The 15997-nt window shown below is 39.4% G+C and overlaps 1 protein-coding gene across 9 annotated transcripts in view; it reads left to right on the top strand.

The window, feature by feature from the left end:
- PUM1 (pumilio RNA binding family member 1) overlaps window positions 1-15997 on the top strand; it is a 140640-nt gene that overhangs the window by 86744 nt on the left and 37899 nt on the right. For 6 of the 9 annotated variants that reach the window (XM_075908743.2, XM_014579270.4, XM_006134561.5 and 3 more), the window contains 3 exons: window positions 1358-1451; window positions 2743-2859; window positions 13650-13801. In XM_075908743.2, coding sequence (XP_075764858.1) covers window positions 1358-1451; window positions 2743-2859; window positions 13650-13801 — 363 coding nt within the window. The remainder of the gene's footprint in view (window positions 1-1357; window positions 1452-2742; window positions 2860-13649; window positions 13802-15997) is intronic. The other 3 variants (XM_006134560.5, XM_006134559.5, XM_025190431.3) reach the window with 2 other exon arrangements.

Genomic DNA, 15997 nt, shown 5'->3' with positions numbered 1-15997 from the left:
ATGTCTATACTAAAGTGCTGCAGTAGTGTAGCTGCAATGTTTGAAGTGTAGACGACCCCTCAGTAATACATTTTTCTAACCTGGTTCCATCCTTGTAACATCCAAATCCATTCTAATCCAGTGGCTAAAGCGTCTAGTCAGAAAAGCGTGTTTCAGTGCAGCAAAGGCAGTGTCCCTGTGTTTTCACAGTACGTTACTCTAGGAAGTTTTGTGTACGCATCACTACTAGAGTTATTCAGGGCAGCTACTGGTGCCAATGTGTTGTGTGTACCACAAGAGTGATGCAGGCAGCCAAGAGGCATTAGTCTCTCCCCTCCATAGGGGACTGCACTCCTTTGGGAGGCCCCAAGCATCTCAAAGCTAGAGAGAGACTTTTTTCTGTATTTGCTTCTTCAAGGTTTTCTGTGCAGCCCTTTTTCCTTCCTCCAAGGTTACTGCGCTCTCCAACACTTAGAGTTTTTGCAAATAACAAGGAAGGTTTCAGTGTCTCAAGATGTGAGATCTTTATATTGCACTTAAATCGTGCTGTGCACTGCTTTCAAAGATTCAGCTGAGTTACGAGAGCTGGCAACCCTTTTGCACAGGATGATATCACCAGAAAGTCCCAGTGTCTGCTTTCTGTCTACTGTCAGGGAAAAACAATGTGCACCTAGTGCCTGGGCTAATTTAGAAGATCTCTAAGAGAAAATTAACAGGTAAAGAAAGCTTTCCCTTTCCTGTGGTATTAGGGTTCTTTAACTCCTGAGCATGGACCACATTTTACAGAGATTCTCCTTTCCGCCATCCCATTCCCTGTCATTCAGCCAATCTCCACTGCCATTTGCAGTCTCATAACATTATTGTGGCATCAGAAATTACCTCTCTGGTAAAGTACTAAACTATTTAATATATTTAATTCAACATTATAGCAATGTGAGTTGCAAGCTCTTTGTGATCCGTAGGCTGCAGTTAAGGAGTTTGCCTTAGTCTTTTTAAAGGAGAGTTGACTAGTGAAGCTTTCAGGGAATACAGTGGTAGAAAGCTGTAAGAGTCCAAAGAAGACCTCCACAATAGGCTAATACAGGAATGAGACTATTTTGGGATGGCTTGTGGTAGATGGGTTCTCATTTTTCCACTCTAGCTCATCTGAAGAAGCGGGGTGCTTTGCCCAGGAAAGCTCATGGTAATATCTATATTGTTGTAGTCTCTAAGGTGCCACAGGACTATTTGCTGAACAAATATATTTCCATATCGTGAAGTGTTCATAGTCTTACGATAGTAAATCTATTGTCAGGATTGCTTCAGATGGGAATCTAAGAATATTGTTCTTGTGCATGAACAATCACAAGAATCAAAATCTGTTCCGTTGTTCCCGCAGTTGTTTCAAAGACCGAATGCACTTGCTGTTCAGCAACTGACCGCAGCTCAGCAGCAGCAATATGCATTGGCAGCTGCCCATCAACCACACATAGGTAAGTCTTTCATTTAACGCCCTATGTTCCTTAGATTTCTCCAATGGGTGCTGCTAAAGGAGGTCTTCAAAATAGCCCATGGCAATGAAAAAAGATGTAGCCGTTAAAGGTGTTTTAAAAGTACCTTCCTGGTTATGGATAATTGACACACAGATCTCAGAAGCAGACCATGTTTGTAGATTATACTGCCTTGCAAAATTCTGGTAGCAAGCACTCTTACTATACTTATAAAGCTTTCAAAAAATTCCTCCTTACTGGTGATGACACTTCCCTCATTGAGACTGCTGTTCAACAGTGAGAGTGTTTTGTAAGCACTCTACACATTTACTCTGAACTAGACATGAATTGGGGTAACTGGGGCAGTGAAATGAGGGAAAATTCAGCTCACAAAAACTTAAGTCCATATTTAATGTATTACTAGGGTTAATTTTGATTAATTCTGCCACAGGATGGATTTTCAGGCTATTCTGGGTGAGACTTAAGTTTAAGATGCAGTTTTTCAAACATGTTACCATACATAGTATTCAAAAATACTGAATAAGGAAAACTGTACATAGTCTTGTGTAAAGAAAAATGGGTGAACCACTCACAAGGGCTTACTCGTTAATGGTAGGAGTAAACATTTTCCAGTATCTAAGTTTTTACGAGCATCAAAGAGTTAGTGTAGATTTTCCTGAGTTGTTGAACTTAGTTTTGAAGTTGGTATAATGAATTATGAAGACACTGTTTCTTAGGTACCAAGTATGTTGCAATGCACATTTGTTAATTTTGCTGTAGACCCCGGTCATCCTCGCCCTAATTTACTAGCTTTAATAGAATTTTTATGAAAGTGTTTTTATGTCTCTAAAGTGCTTTGAGCTCCTATGAGATCAAGGCTCAATTGAACTTCAAGAAATAACTTAGTTTATGGGTATGTATTAATATGCACCAATATAATTAATTGGTAGTTGCTCTTCATTTTCCCATGTCTTTTTTTCTAGTTGATTAGTTTCCAAGCTCTTTAAAGGATGTTACATCTTTGGAGTCAAATTCCATATATATAGGCATGATAACATTGATACAAATTTTACAGTAGATAAGACTCCAGGAAACTTACTGTCTGCTATCTACCAGGAACTGGATGTGAAAATGCATAATTTGTCATCTGAAAGTAGCTGCCAATTTTTCTTACTCTTAAATCATAGCTGCTCGAGCCTGTTTCTCTCGTTCGATTACAGCCAGGATGAGTAGCCAAAACATGTAGGTATTCTGGTAGGGCTGCAGTTCTAGTTAAGTTTGTTTTTACTGACAGGTATGTTTTCAGCAGGTTTAGCTCCCGCTGCCTTTGTCCCCAATCCATACATCATCAGTGCTGCTCCACCAGGAACAGATCCATATGCAGCAGGACTTGCAGCAGCTGCAACTTTAGGTGAGGAACTTTTGAGATGTTTGTAAAGTAGATACAATTTTCTTTACCTAAAATGTTTTAACTGTCACTATCAGAACAGACTTAATGTAATCTGTTAGCAAATTTTGAGCTCTGCTAAAATATCCAGATGTCAGCATGATATAAGTATTATAAAACTCAGTCGAATTTTGTATTTGTAAAACCTTGTCCCTACAGATGAATAACTGAATTAGAGGATCAAAACAGGCATCACATGGATTTTATTTACAATTAAGGTTAAGAACAAAAATCCTGAATGAGAGGTGACATTTCATTTATAGTGACAAATATGCACTTAGTGACAAATGAGTGATTGATTGGCATTGTGTGGTTATGCTTTTTTTAATTTGGCACCTGAAAGTCAAATACTTTTGAAACTTGCATTGCAAGTATAGAGTAGTAAATGTTTCCAGCCAAGAAAGTATTAAGTAAAATTCGTTACTGTTAATTTGAGATTTGCCATGATAAATTCTCAACTTCATGTTTCCAGTCCCCTAATTACCTGTTCCAAGGCTTACAGGTCAAAAGATCACCTGTACTGAGGCTTTTTCTCTGAATATAAAGTATTCTAGTTGCCAATCCTAAGGTGAGTTATTCTTGCCTTCGTACTAGACCTCTTTCTCCCAGGTAGCCGTGTTAGTCTGGTGTAGCTGAAACAAAATACAGGACTATGTAGCACTTTAAAGACTAACATCTTGTTAGTCTTTAAAGTGCTACATAGTCCTGTATTTTGTTTTAATTTATTTAAATTACAATATAGTGGTTGGACAATGGCAGTGGGGAACATTGAAGGAAATCCCAAACCCTCTCTGCAAAAGCAATGAGGTCCTGTGGCACTTTATAGACAAACAGATTTATTGGAGCATAAGTTTTCGTGGGCAAAGACCATCTGACGAAGTGAGTCTTTGCCCACAAAAGCTTATGCTCCAATAAATCTGTTAGTCTATAAGGTGCCACAGGACTCCTCATTGCTTTTGCAGATTCAGACTACGGCTACCCCTCTGATACAAACCCTTTCTGTATCTAATATATCTAGGTTTGACCTTTTTATTTCTAGTTATTAATCCACAAATATAGACACCCATATATTTGCTTTGCTGTCATTTTTCTGTAGGGAAGCAAAGAAATCTGTGGGGAACATGAATTTTGAACATATGCAATTAGATTAGGGCATGCATTACTCAATGGAGGTAAATAATGTTTCATTCTTATGCAGGCTGTAAACCCTTCTTTTCAATCCAAGATAAAATTAAAATGAAGCTGAATTGTATTTATTGCAATCAAGTGTTACAGTATTCTGGTTTGAGCAGTATGGGGTAGAAAGTTTGGGGGATTCCTTGTAATATTTATCATCTGTTACATAATTGTTTTAGCATTTAAGCTTTGGGGGCCAACCTTCGTCAGCCTATGATGAATGGATTACAGGTATGACCAGCAGTGCCGGACCAAGCCATACTTGCACTCCGGACTGTGGGCACACGGCACATGCGTGGCCCCACCCCCGGATGCGTGGCGCCCCTTACCACTTCAATCAGGCGCCCCCCCATAGGTTGGCGCCCCGGGCAGCTGCCCGGCTAGGCCCCCCTTAATTCGGCCCTGATGACCAGATCAGATGGTATTTTTGGTTGGGTACATAAAACAGCATGTGAGGAATCAAAAGCAGCCCTTTCAGGATTATAATGCCTCTTAAAAAAAAAAAGTCATTTTGAAGAGATAAATGTTAGATGTGGTTGGGACACAATAAAAATGAAAGGCAAAAGGAGTTAAGGTAAAGTCTATTATTGGCTGAGATTAAATGGTAAGGCTGAGATTAAATGGAAGAAAGCCAAGATGTAGGGAGCTAGTAGAACCATATTGAATCTTCATGAACAAGCACATGTCCGGAACTGCAGAATCCAAACAGTAACTCTGAATCCCACAATATTTAAAAATAAAATCTAGCTCAGTAAAAAACATAATGCCATCTCCCTGCTGTGGTCCTGGAGCACCCTTGCAGCTCTGAGGCTGGAAGAACTCCAGGAATGGGATTTACTATAGCCCAGGGTTTGCTTTTGTGAAGGGCATTATAACAACGTTTTGTATATTCCTTTTCGCTCTTCACCACCACCATTGATTAATAATGGCTACTTAGAACAGGGGTAGGGAACTTAAGGGCTGGAGGCTGGATGCAGCCCCCAGCTTGCCAGGATCTGACCCCTGAGGCTCAGAGTTCACCCCAGCATTGGGGAGCCCATGCTGGTGAGAGGTGTGTGTGTGTGTGGGGGGGAGGGTTCTCATTTGCGTGCAGCCCCTGTCTGATTTTTTTTCGGTGGGTCAGTGGCTCCAACCCAAAAATGGTTCCCCACTCCTCTCTTAGAAACATAGCTTGCTACAACTTGTGCAAGCTTCCCTTCTCCCCATTTAAACATGTCTAAAAGGCATTCCACAACTTGAAACTGCTCCAAAAGACTTCTCTGTAAGAGAGAAGAGAAATATTCTGGAAAAATGACCTGAAGCTTTCAGCAAGTTCTCCAAACATTGGGATGTCCATCCAGCAAAAGACATGTTGCAACTGATCCATGAGATTGGTTCCTGACAGGCTCCTGCAATGCAACAGAACACTGATCAGTACAGGAAGCTACCACTTCTCATCCTCTCCTCCCCAGAGCAGTATCAAGAAGGGGAGTTGTTTTCTGCACAGCATTCAGATTGAGACTATCCCAGGTTCACTGTGGCTCTTTGCACTTTAAAGGAAGGTTATGAAGGGACAAGTGTCAAAAAAGCAGAGGTTGCCCTATTGTACATCATCATAAATAGAGACTCAATAGCAAATATAAAATCTATATACAGATGAGGGAATCACTTTCTGAGAAAACATTAAAAGGCTACCCATAATTTACCACGATGGAGATGGCAAAAATGACATTTAAATGTGTCGATTTATAATGCAACTCAGCAATTAATTGTTGATTTGATAGTTTGATAGTTCAGTATATAGGAAGCTTGAAAGTATTGAGTTTAAAATGGCAATAGTGACTACTGCAAAGCTATACTGTATTATTTTATGCTTAGTATATATATATTTTTAATTTTCAATGATGATTTTAGTTAAATTGATACTCTAAGAGGCTCTTCTGTAGACTTCTTGAGTTTCTGTTCAGCAGTGTCAGTTTGGTCATATTACTGATTGCTACTTTAAAGTGTTTTAAAATGAGTTACTTTTACTGTATATCTGCAGGATGTTTTGTTCGAAATTGTAGGACTTTTTTGGTAAAACCTATTTTTCCCATTGCAGTCCAGTTCTGAACATTTTACACATTTATAGTAAAGTTACTTAATTGTCATTATAGCAAGATAACAAAACTCCCCCAGAGAATTATTTTAATGGAAAAAAATAAAATGTGAAAATAATAAATTTTGAAAATATACAATAAAAATGGATTTCATAGCTTTCTGTAAACAGATGTTGTAATAGTCTGGAAGTCAATAAACTACCATGTGATGGCTGTGTAGCTGTGAATGGATGACTTAAAACTTTGCAAGGGAAGGAAACATTAATAGCCTTAATAACAAATAGATCAATAAGATGCTACCCTGAGTTGCTTTTACCTGGAAGGCTGTCTGTTACTTCACCTATAAGAATAAAAAGTGGTAAATTTATTCCAAAGCAAACTTCTTGCAGCAGTATTGAAGCTGCAAAGAACAAAATCTAGCTCCAGTTATAGAATTATTTTGGCCTAGCCAGAATTTGTGATCACAAATGAAAAGTATGGTGAAATAAAAAAGTACTTTTTGTTAAAACGTAGGAAATATTTGGTAAAAATGGGTTTAAACTGAAAACGCAGAGACTTAATGTTGGTGAAATGGGAGAAATGAAGTTATAGGTCTCCTTCAAAAGAAGGGAGGATTTATGGTGGTTTGCACCTAAGGCTTGCAATGCCAATTGAGGGATGTTAAATCATCTTCCAGGGATTTCAATCCAGAGGAGCTTTTCCCTCAACAAAGACTTTCTTTTAAAATTGATTTGAATGGAGATACAGGCTGAAATTTAGTGTTGACATTCTGATGGAGATATCACTATTTCTGCGGAGAGATGAGAGTTTGTGACATATTTAAAAAGATATAAAGAAAGTGTTTGGTGTCAAATAACTGGAAATTGGGATTCCCTAACAGTTATCAGCATTCTGTTTCCAGTTACTCTTCAGCGGATTCAGTAAACAAGTTGATAACATGTAGGTTTGTTAGAATTATTTTTTATATACTTTGACTGATATTCAGGGCTCGACAAACTATAGAATCTACTCGCCATGGCGAGTAGATTTCAACCGCACACCCTGTTTACTGGCGGCGCGCACGTGTGCAATGCAGCTCTTGCGCATGCGCAGTGCGGGGCTGACGAGCGGCTTTCGCCGCCATTTGTCAAGCCCTGCTGATATCAATACTTATTTTTAAACATTTGTTTAGATTTAAAAAAATTTCACAGCTGCAGAAGATTATGGGAGAGGGTCAAACAATTTAATGATGGTAGATGTTAAATTCAGAAAGTTAAAACTTCACAAAGTGTTAAAATAAATGGTGAACATATGTCAAAATATACAAAGTTAAATATCCTTATCAAAAAATCGTACCTTTTTTTACTATTCATTTGCTAGCCTATATATGAGCCAAATTTAAAAGTCTGAATCACTGGATTTTGATTCAGATGTGTTCTCAAATGCTATTTTTCTTACTTTTCCTAACTGTAAACTCTGATATTACAGAAATATATTTGTCTGGTTTTTGGGTGCATGGTGAAATCTATTTAGATTTTTATCAGTAAGTGCTGATAATCCTTCCAAGGCTACTAATATGCTTTTGCAAACTTCACTGATATTTTGAGTCAGCGAATCATAGAATCGTAGGATTGGAAGGGACATTGAAAGGTCTTCTAGTGCAGTCCCCTGGCTCATGGCGTATTAGCGTATTATCTGGACCATTATCTGGACGTATTATCTGGACGATGTCTGACAGGTGATTGTCTAACTTGCTCTTAAAAACTCCATTGATGGAGAATTCCACAGTCTCCCTAAGCAGTTCTTTCACGTGGCTAATCAAATACCCCTTTCCTAATGTCCAACCTAAACCTTCCTTGTAGCAATTAAAGTCCATTGTTGCTTGTCTTATCGTCAGAAGCTAACGAGAACAATTTCTCTCCTTCCTTCATGTAAAGAACCTTTTATGTACCTGAAAATGTATGTCCCCACTCAGTTTTCTCTTCTGTAGATTATACTAACTTGGTTCTTTAAATCTTTCCTCATAGGCCATGTTTTTCTAGATCTTTCGATATTTTTGTTACTTTCCTCTGGACTTTCTCCAGTTTGTCCATATCTTCCCTGAAATATGGTGCCCAGAACTGGACACACTAGTGCGCTTGAGGCCTAATTAGTGCAGAGTAGAGTGGAAGACTTGCATCTTTTCTTGCTTACACAGTTCTTGCTGATACATCCTAGAATGTTTTTTGCTTTTTTCCCCAACAGTGTAACACAGTCGACTCATATTTAGCGTGTGAACCACTAGGATCCTCCATGTTCCAGTCCCATAGTATTCTTTCTAGCTAGTCATTTTCCATTTTATATATGTACAACTGTTTGTTCCTTCCTAAGTGGAGTAGTTTGCATTTATTGAATTTCATAATGTTTATTTCAGACCATTTCACTAACTTGTCCAGATTACATTGAAATGTAACCTTATCCTCCAAAACATTGGCAGCCCTTCACAGCTTAGTATCACCTGCACACTTCCTAAGTGTACTCTCTATACCATTATCTAAATAATCAACGAAGATATTGAACCAGACTACACGCAGGCCCAGTCCCCATGGCACTCCACTTGATATGCCCTTCTAGTTTGACATTGATAACTATCTCCAGGAAAGGTTTTCCAATCAGTTATGCATCCAAGTTGTGTTTCTCTGGTTCATTTATGAGAAGGGCAAGTGATACAGACTCACATTTACCACTTCCCTCCATCCACAAGGCTTGTTACCTGGTCAAAGAAAGCTACCAGGTTGGTTTGACACAATTTGTTCTTGACAAATGCAGGTCAGTTTTTACTTACCAGCTTATTATTTTTACTTGTTTGTAAATTATTTACTTAATTATTTCCTCCATTATCTTTCCAGATACTGAAATTAAGCTGATTGATCTGTAATTCCTGGGTTGTCCTTATTCCCCTTTTAATAGATTATCTCTGTATTTACCCTTTTCCTGTCCTCTGGACCCTCTCATTGTCCATGACTTATAGAAGATAATTTCTAATGGCTCAGATACTTCCTCAGTCATCTGCTTGAGTATTGTAGCATGTACTTCATCAGGCCCTAGAGACTTGAAGATATCTAAATTGTCTAAGTAATTTTTAACTTGTTCTGTCCTTGTTTTAGCTTCAGATACTACATCACTTTCAGAGCATTCACTATGTTGGATATCCAGTCACTACTAAGCTTTTTGGTGAAAAATGAAACAAAAAGTTCAGCTTGTCTGGCATTTCCACGTTTTCTGTTAATGACTCCTTGATGGCCTCACTTGTCCTTGATCTTCCTCCTGCTTCTAATGTATTTGTAGAATGTATTTTTGTTATCCTTTTTGTCTCTAGTTTAATCATATTTTGTACCCTGGCCATTCTAATTGTATCCCTCCCATGCTTATTTGTCTTTTATTATTTGAACTAGTTTCCACTGTTTGTTGGACTCTATCTTGAGTTTCAGATCATTCAGATCTCCTGGTTAAGTGATGTGTGGTTTTAATAATCCTTTCTATCTTTTCTGTGCAGTGGGATAGTTGATCTTGTGCCCTTGAACTATTTTTTCCCCTTAGACTTGCTTCCCATGAGCTCTTGTCTACCAGCTCCCTACGTTTGCTAAAGTCTGTCATCTTAAAACCATCATCTTTGTTGTGCCGTTTTCCCACCATTCATGATCTTACAATTTCATGATCACTTTCACCCAAGCTGCCTTCCACTTTCTAATTCTCAATCACTACTTATGTCAAAATCAAATCTACCACAGCCTCTCCCATAGTGGATTTCTCCACCTTCGGGAACAAAAAGCAGTCCCCAGTACATTTCAGGAACTTGTTGGATAATCTGTCTTCTGTTGTATTATTTTCCCAATGGGTATCTGCGAAGTCCCCCATTGAGTGTGAGTCCTCATACTCTGATTCACATGAATGGTATGATTTTTATAATGACCCGTACAGATGAGGTGGTAACACTGATGTTGACGGGAACCATTTTTACCTTTTGACCACATTTGCTGTTCAGCTTAGTTGTATTTCTTAAAGTGTGTACATGCTGAAAGAAATTGGATATACATAAACTGTGTGGCGCACAGTAGAAGTATTGACTTCAAATTCACTGGGATGTTCTTCCTTTTATAGGAGACCTTTCGTAAGTGTAAAGCTCTGTTAGTCTTTTGAAAATAAAAAGAATAACTACCAGTTTTATAGCTCTGGTTGTGGTGACATGCTTGCCCTAAGTGAGAGAGCTGCTTGGGAATGAGAACCTCACCATGTGCTCAGACACACGGAAGCCAGACTTGCAGAACGCTGAGTGCCTTGTTTAAAAGAGCTGACTGCAGACTTCAATAACCTTTCCCTTTTTTACACCGAAAGGTGTAGTTACTCTAGCTGAGTAAGAGAGTCCAGACCATATGTGCACAGTAGTTAGAGCTCAGAGTAATATAAACCGGACTTCTTTTGGTTTGGAATAGAGATTTCTGCTCTTTTGTCCAAATGAAAGTTGTCATGGCAACGTGCCAGAATGCTGGCAGCTACCCTGCTTGCAGTATAGAAGTGTGGCCTGCAAGAACTACAGGCCCCAGCAAGCTTTGATTAGATTCCAGCAGGCACTGGTGCATTTTCATTTAAGCACCTTTGTTGCTTACATGAAGATGGGCTGTGCTTCGGTATTCTTGTGCAATGATAATTGGACTAAAAGATATTTGAACATGTAAAATAAGCTGATGTTGCCTGGGAGCAGATCTGTTGAGTTGGAAATATACTCACTTTTCTCACCTTTAATGGAGTTCTGGCACAGAGCATGAGTGTGTATTTTAATGTGCAAAACAAACTGATTTTGATGGGAACAGATCTTTGCTCACCCTGATTTATCCTCTGGCACTGGCAGCCAGGTTGTTCATCGGGTGATTTTTTTTTACCATGCAAAAGTGCTGTGATGGCAGAGTGTTTAGATACTTTAGTGACCGGTGGTACACACATCCTATGTAGACAGACAAATTTAAAATGATTTGATAAGGATGTCACAGTAAGACCGATGAGTGCCACCATCAGTGTAATGGTGTTGCTGAATTTCACCATCTTGCAGCATAATTCAGGTGGTGCACCTGCCGCACAGCAGTTGGTACCAATTTCACAGCATTCTGAGCCCAATGTCTTACTTTCAGCCTGCATTTCCATGTCCCTGGCAAAGCCCAAATAAATCTGTTAGTCTCTAAGATGCCCCAGGACTCCTGGTTGTGTTTGCAGATACAGACTCACATGACGACCCCTTTGGAACTTGCTTTCAACAGTTAGGGTGGGTTTTTGGGGGGTTTTTTGTTTGTTTTTTGAGGCAAGGAGTTATAATTGTTGGGCCTCCGGTTTAATGGCCTCATTGATATCCTCCTCTTTGTCTTCCTTCCCTCTTCTGTGCTACACTTACGCTTGGAATTCCTTTTCTTTGATGCAGAGACCCATCTTCTCTTCATTCACATCTTTGTTAAATTTCCATCATTTGCATATATTTTAATGATCTGTGACAGACAAAAATTTGTTTTAAATTGCGGCATTGTGCATTTGAACTCTCATCAGATCCACTAATGCGCCACGTAGGAATGCACTGCTTGTCCGTTTCACAGTCTCAGCTGAGGTAGACAGTGGGCTGGCTACAGGCCAAATTTGGACTGTTATATGATTTTGAACAGACTGAAATCTTTTTATTGCTTACTGGTATTGTTATATTGCTTTTTTCTCTGGAATCTGGACTTTGACTATACCTTTGGACCTTGACAAAAGTATCTGTCTGTACACCCGTCTGCTACACTGTAGAGCGCAGATAAGAACAGCCATATTGGGTCAGACCAAAGGTCCATCTAGCCCAGTATTCTGTCTTTCGACAGTGGCCAATGCCAGATGCCCCAGAGGGAATGAACAGAACAGGTAATCAAGTGATCCATCCCCTGTCGCCCATTCTCAGCTTCTGAGAAACAGACGCTAGGGACACCATCCTGTATGTATGATGTAAAATTTAGTGTTGTATCTCATTCAGGCATCCAGTTTAAAGTCATTTTCACTGCAAACAGTAATGTACCCCTCAAGTAGATTTTGCATTGGTTTTGAAAAAAGTAGAAATTAGAAGATTTTTGTTAACCTTTTGCTGCTCACTCCAAAAGACTAGCAGACATAAAATTGGTATTGCTTCCCCATGTTATTGTATTAGATGGGATATATTGTACCAGTTAGTGCAGCATACACATTTCTCTATCTGACTGCACTCAGATGGAAAACTAAGGCTAAGCCAGGCCTTGTCTAAAATAACTGAGAGGTTTGGAATTTGAAACACCCCACATGAAAACTCTCAATTATCATTTATGAAAAAACATATTCTCTGAAATATGGTATAAAGCATGGAAAAATGGGATCTGGGCCCTTTTATCCTTCTATTATTTCAGGAATGTGTGTGCTAGTACCCATCCCCCAAGCCCTGCTCCTTCCCCTCTCCCCCTCCCCCATTGCACCCTGTCCCCTGAGGGATGTGGCTTTGAGGGAGATTACTGGGGGTGGGGGCTGGCATGAGTTGGCAGCAGCACAGCACCGCCACCCCACTCCCCTGCACATTCCGCTGCTGCTGCCCGAGGCCCTCTCCTTCTGGAACAGGATGCAATGTGGGAGAGGGTTGGTGGTGGGGAGGGGTGCCGATCCCCCCCTTCTCTGTCTCCTGAGCCAGATTGCGAATTGCCCGAGACCACAGACAGCTTTTCGACTATGAGTTTGAGACCCCAGATTTACTGTTTATGTGGTATATAAAAAAGCCTGAAAGGCCTGTACTGTTTTTGTTTTTAATTCTGCTTGTTTTTGCATTGAATTTGGGTGTTCCCTAGTTTAGAGAACTCTCCCAGGTGGCTGGAGAAATAAATGACATGCCAAAGGAATCTTGAGAGCAGAATCAGCTTTTTGTCAATAGTTAGCTTATAGGTAATATTCTCTCCTGAAAACCTGTAAAACCTGAAAACATGTAACTAGGCCCTGGTCTACATTAGGGAGTTATTTCGAAGTAACTCCTCTTATTTCAAAATAAGCAGAGTGTCCTGTCCGCACTACCAAGCCTATTATTTTGAAATAACGGGCTGGTTATTTTGACATCTTCAATTGTGGCCTTGGAGTTCACTTGGAAGTCCAGCTAAACATTGATGTGCCTGGTGTATATAAAGCAAAAACCAAGCAGAAGAAAAAACTTTCAGGCCCTATTTGTATGTTTTGATAGAAGAAAAAATAGGCAGAGGCCAATTAATGGTGTAGTAGTTAAACAAGAACTGGGCAACTAACCTCAACTAAATGCCATCTTCTCCAAATGCAAATCAGGTAAACTCCATTTACCCTGAACTACACTCCTGAGCCCAGTGGTTTTAAAATCCTTTGCGATAAACTTTAAAATAGACTTTGAATCAGGCCTGATGTGTGTAGGTGTTTTTGGTGGCAGTTCACTGCTGAGCAGGTCTTGTTTATTACAGAAGTTGACTGAATTCTCCTTTGACATTTCAGGCCCTGCGGTTGTCCCTCATCAGTATTATGGAGTTACTCCCTGGGGAGTTTATCCTGCCAGTCTCTTCCAACAGCAAGCCGCAGCAGCAGCTGCTGCAACTAACTCAGCAAATCAGCAAACCACTCAACAGACCCAACAGGGACAACAACAGGTGAGTGGTGGCGTTTTGCAGGTACAGTTGGCACCTGGGATTTATATAAGTATGCTCATGTGTTAATAGTTGCTCTTTCTTATGACAAAACTTGAACATACATATGATGCAGTTGGTTCAAAAGACCTTGCTCTTTAAAATAGAGGAGAGACTATTACCTATAAGCTAACTATTGGGATCACACAATTCTTTCCATGTTTGGAACTTCCTGTGTGCGTCAGTTCTGGCAGAATATAACGTGCCAAACAGACCAGTCAAAAGTGAAAGAAGGAAACTTGAAAAATAGCTTTTTGCTGCTTCATCTATCTGGCTAACCACATGTTAGAAGTTGTAACTAGTAGAACAGTAGCATAGAAGTGTTAGTTCTTGTTTCACTTCCACCACACAAAGGGGATTAGTGAGGAAGCTGTTGGCAAGTATAAGCAAGATAATTTTTTAAAAGTGTCTATGTTCCAACCAAAAAAAACCACATTAATAAGAATTAAAATTATGAGAAGCAGGTTTGATGAGATTTGTGTTTAAAAAAAAAAAAAAAAAAACTGCATTGGGAATAAGATGTTTCCATTACATGATAATACTGTAACCAAGTTCTGTTGACTATCTGAAGCTGTAACAGTTTTAATATAATGGAAGCAGCTTAACCTAAACTCATTTTTTTCCATGCTGATGCGTTTCCCAATTTGTATTTGAGAAGGAAGGACAAGCTTTCTTCCTGTGCAAACACAGATTGCTTTAACATTTGCCCAATTTTAAAAAAACTAATATTCTTAAGTTTGTGTAATAACTGTCCGCCCGTTTTCCCTTCGTTCCCTGTAAGGTTTAGAAAACAAGCAAATGTACTAACATTTCCATTTCCCAGTTCTGAGGCAAAAGAGCTTTAAAGTTGCTTTTCTCCTTCTTCCTCACATTCTCAGCTGGCATTAACACTGCAAACCAAGGTGCTTTTGCTGCCAATGGTGAAGTTTGCCAGGCTTGTAAATCCTCTGCAGTTCATATGCATGCAGTACCTGGGCACAAAGGAAGAGCTCATTTGGCTTAGCGTAAATCTTAGTTAAGATTTTGTCACCTTTTTTTGTAGTAAAGTAATGGACAAGCCATGGGCAATAAACTAAAATAAACGGAAGCTCATGAACTGTCTGACTTTCACTGAAAATAATGGAGGGTGGGAGAGGCACCAACCAGGAGATGACCAGCCCAAATGAGAGGGAAGGGATCCTAAGCCCCACGGCAGGCTGGGAGGGAGAGGAGAGTCCAGCACCCACTGCTGCAACAGACAACAGCTCCAGGGGCCTCCACTGCAGCCCCAGAAGCTCAGAGGTTTGGGGTCTCCTCTCAGTGTCTGGAGCTGGAGAGGAAAATGTCTCAAAGATCTCTGAAAGCCATGGAATCTATGCTCCCCATGGCTTAATCTTATCCTTACTTATCCCATATGTTTCACAAACGTGGTATTCCCTAAACTTGACTTTTTGTGTGTTCCATTCCTTTCTTATGATGGTGTTTAAGAGCTTCAAATCCTCCTTAGAAGTGTAGGAGAGTTCAGATAAGTCATATAACCATCTGGATCCCTTAGGTTTATTATAAGTATTTATGATGACTCTAAGGGCTTGTCTGCACAAGGGCACTCAAAAATAGTTTAGTTACACCACATTGAACCCCTATGGACTTTGTTAATCAGAGTCAAAGTGACCTTAATTCAATTTCATTTGATTCACTTTGAAAATGAGTTAATTTAAGCTAAAGTTCAAAATGAATAAAATGAAATAATTTTTTTTACACCAGCATAAAATTAGCCCGAAATTCTACTGCAGGACAATATTGAGGCAGGTGATTTTGTGATTTAACCAGTGTTCATAGAACTAAGCACAACAGTAATGGGGATGAATTAGCGAGTGAATCATCAGTTGGGATCAGAAGAAATTTCCCCATTGTAATACTGCAAATAAGATGCATAATGCTTATATCTTCTCTGAAGCAATTATGACTTGATCCTTGTCGTAGAGAGGATTCTCAAGTAGTTGGATCATTGTTTTGTTCCAGTATTACAAATAATTTGTCATAAAAATGCCCATTAACACCAATTTTTAATACAGCAGGACTTGAACCATAAAGAGAATTAGACCATTTTAAGAACTCTTCCTAAATTAGCTAAGTTATGAATGTGAAGTACACACTAGTGCTTTAAAATGAATATTTCTT

Source organism: Pelodiscus sinensis, chromosome 26, assembly GCF_052426305.1.
Source record: "Pelodiscus sinensis isolate ZL-2025 chromosome 26, ASM5242630v1, whole genome shotgun sequence".
NCBI lineage: Eukaryota > Metazoa > Chordata > Testudines > Trionychidae > Pelodiscus > Pelodiscus sinensis.
Note: the sequence above shows the minus strand (reverse complement) of the source record. Positions and strands in the feature narration are given on the sequence as shown.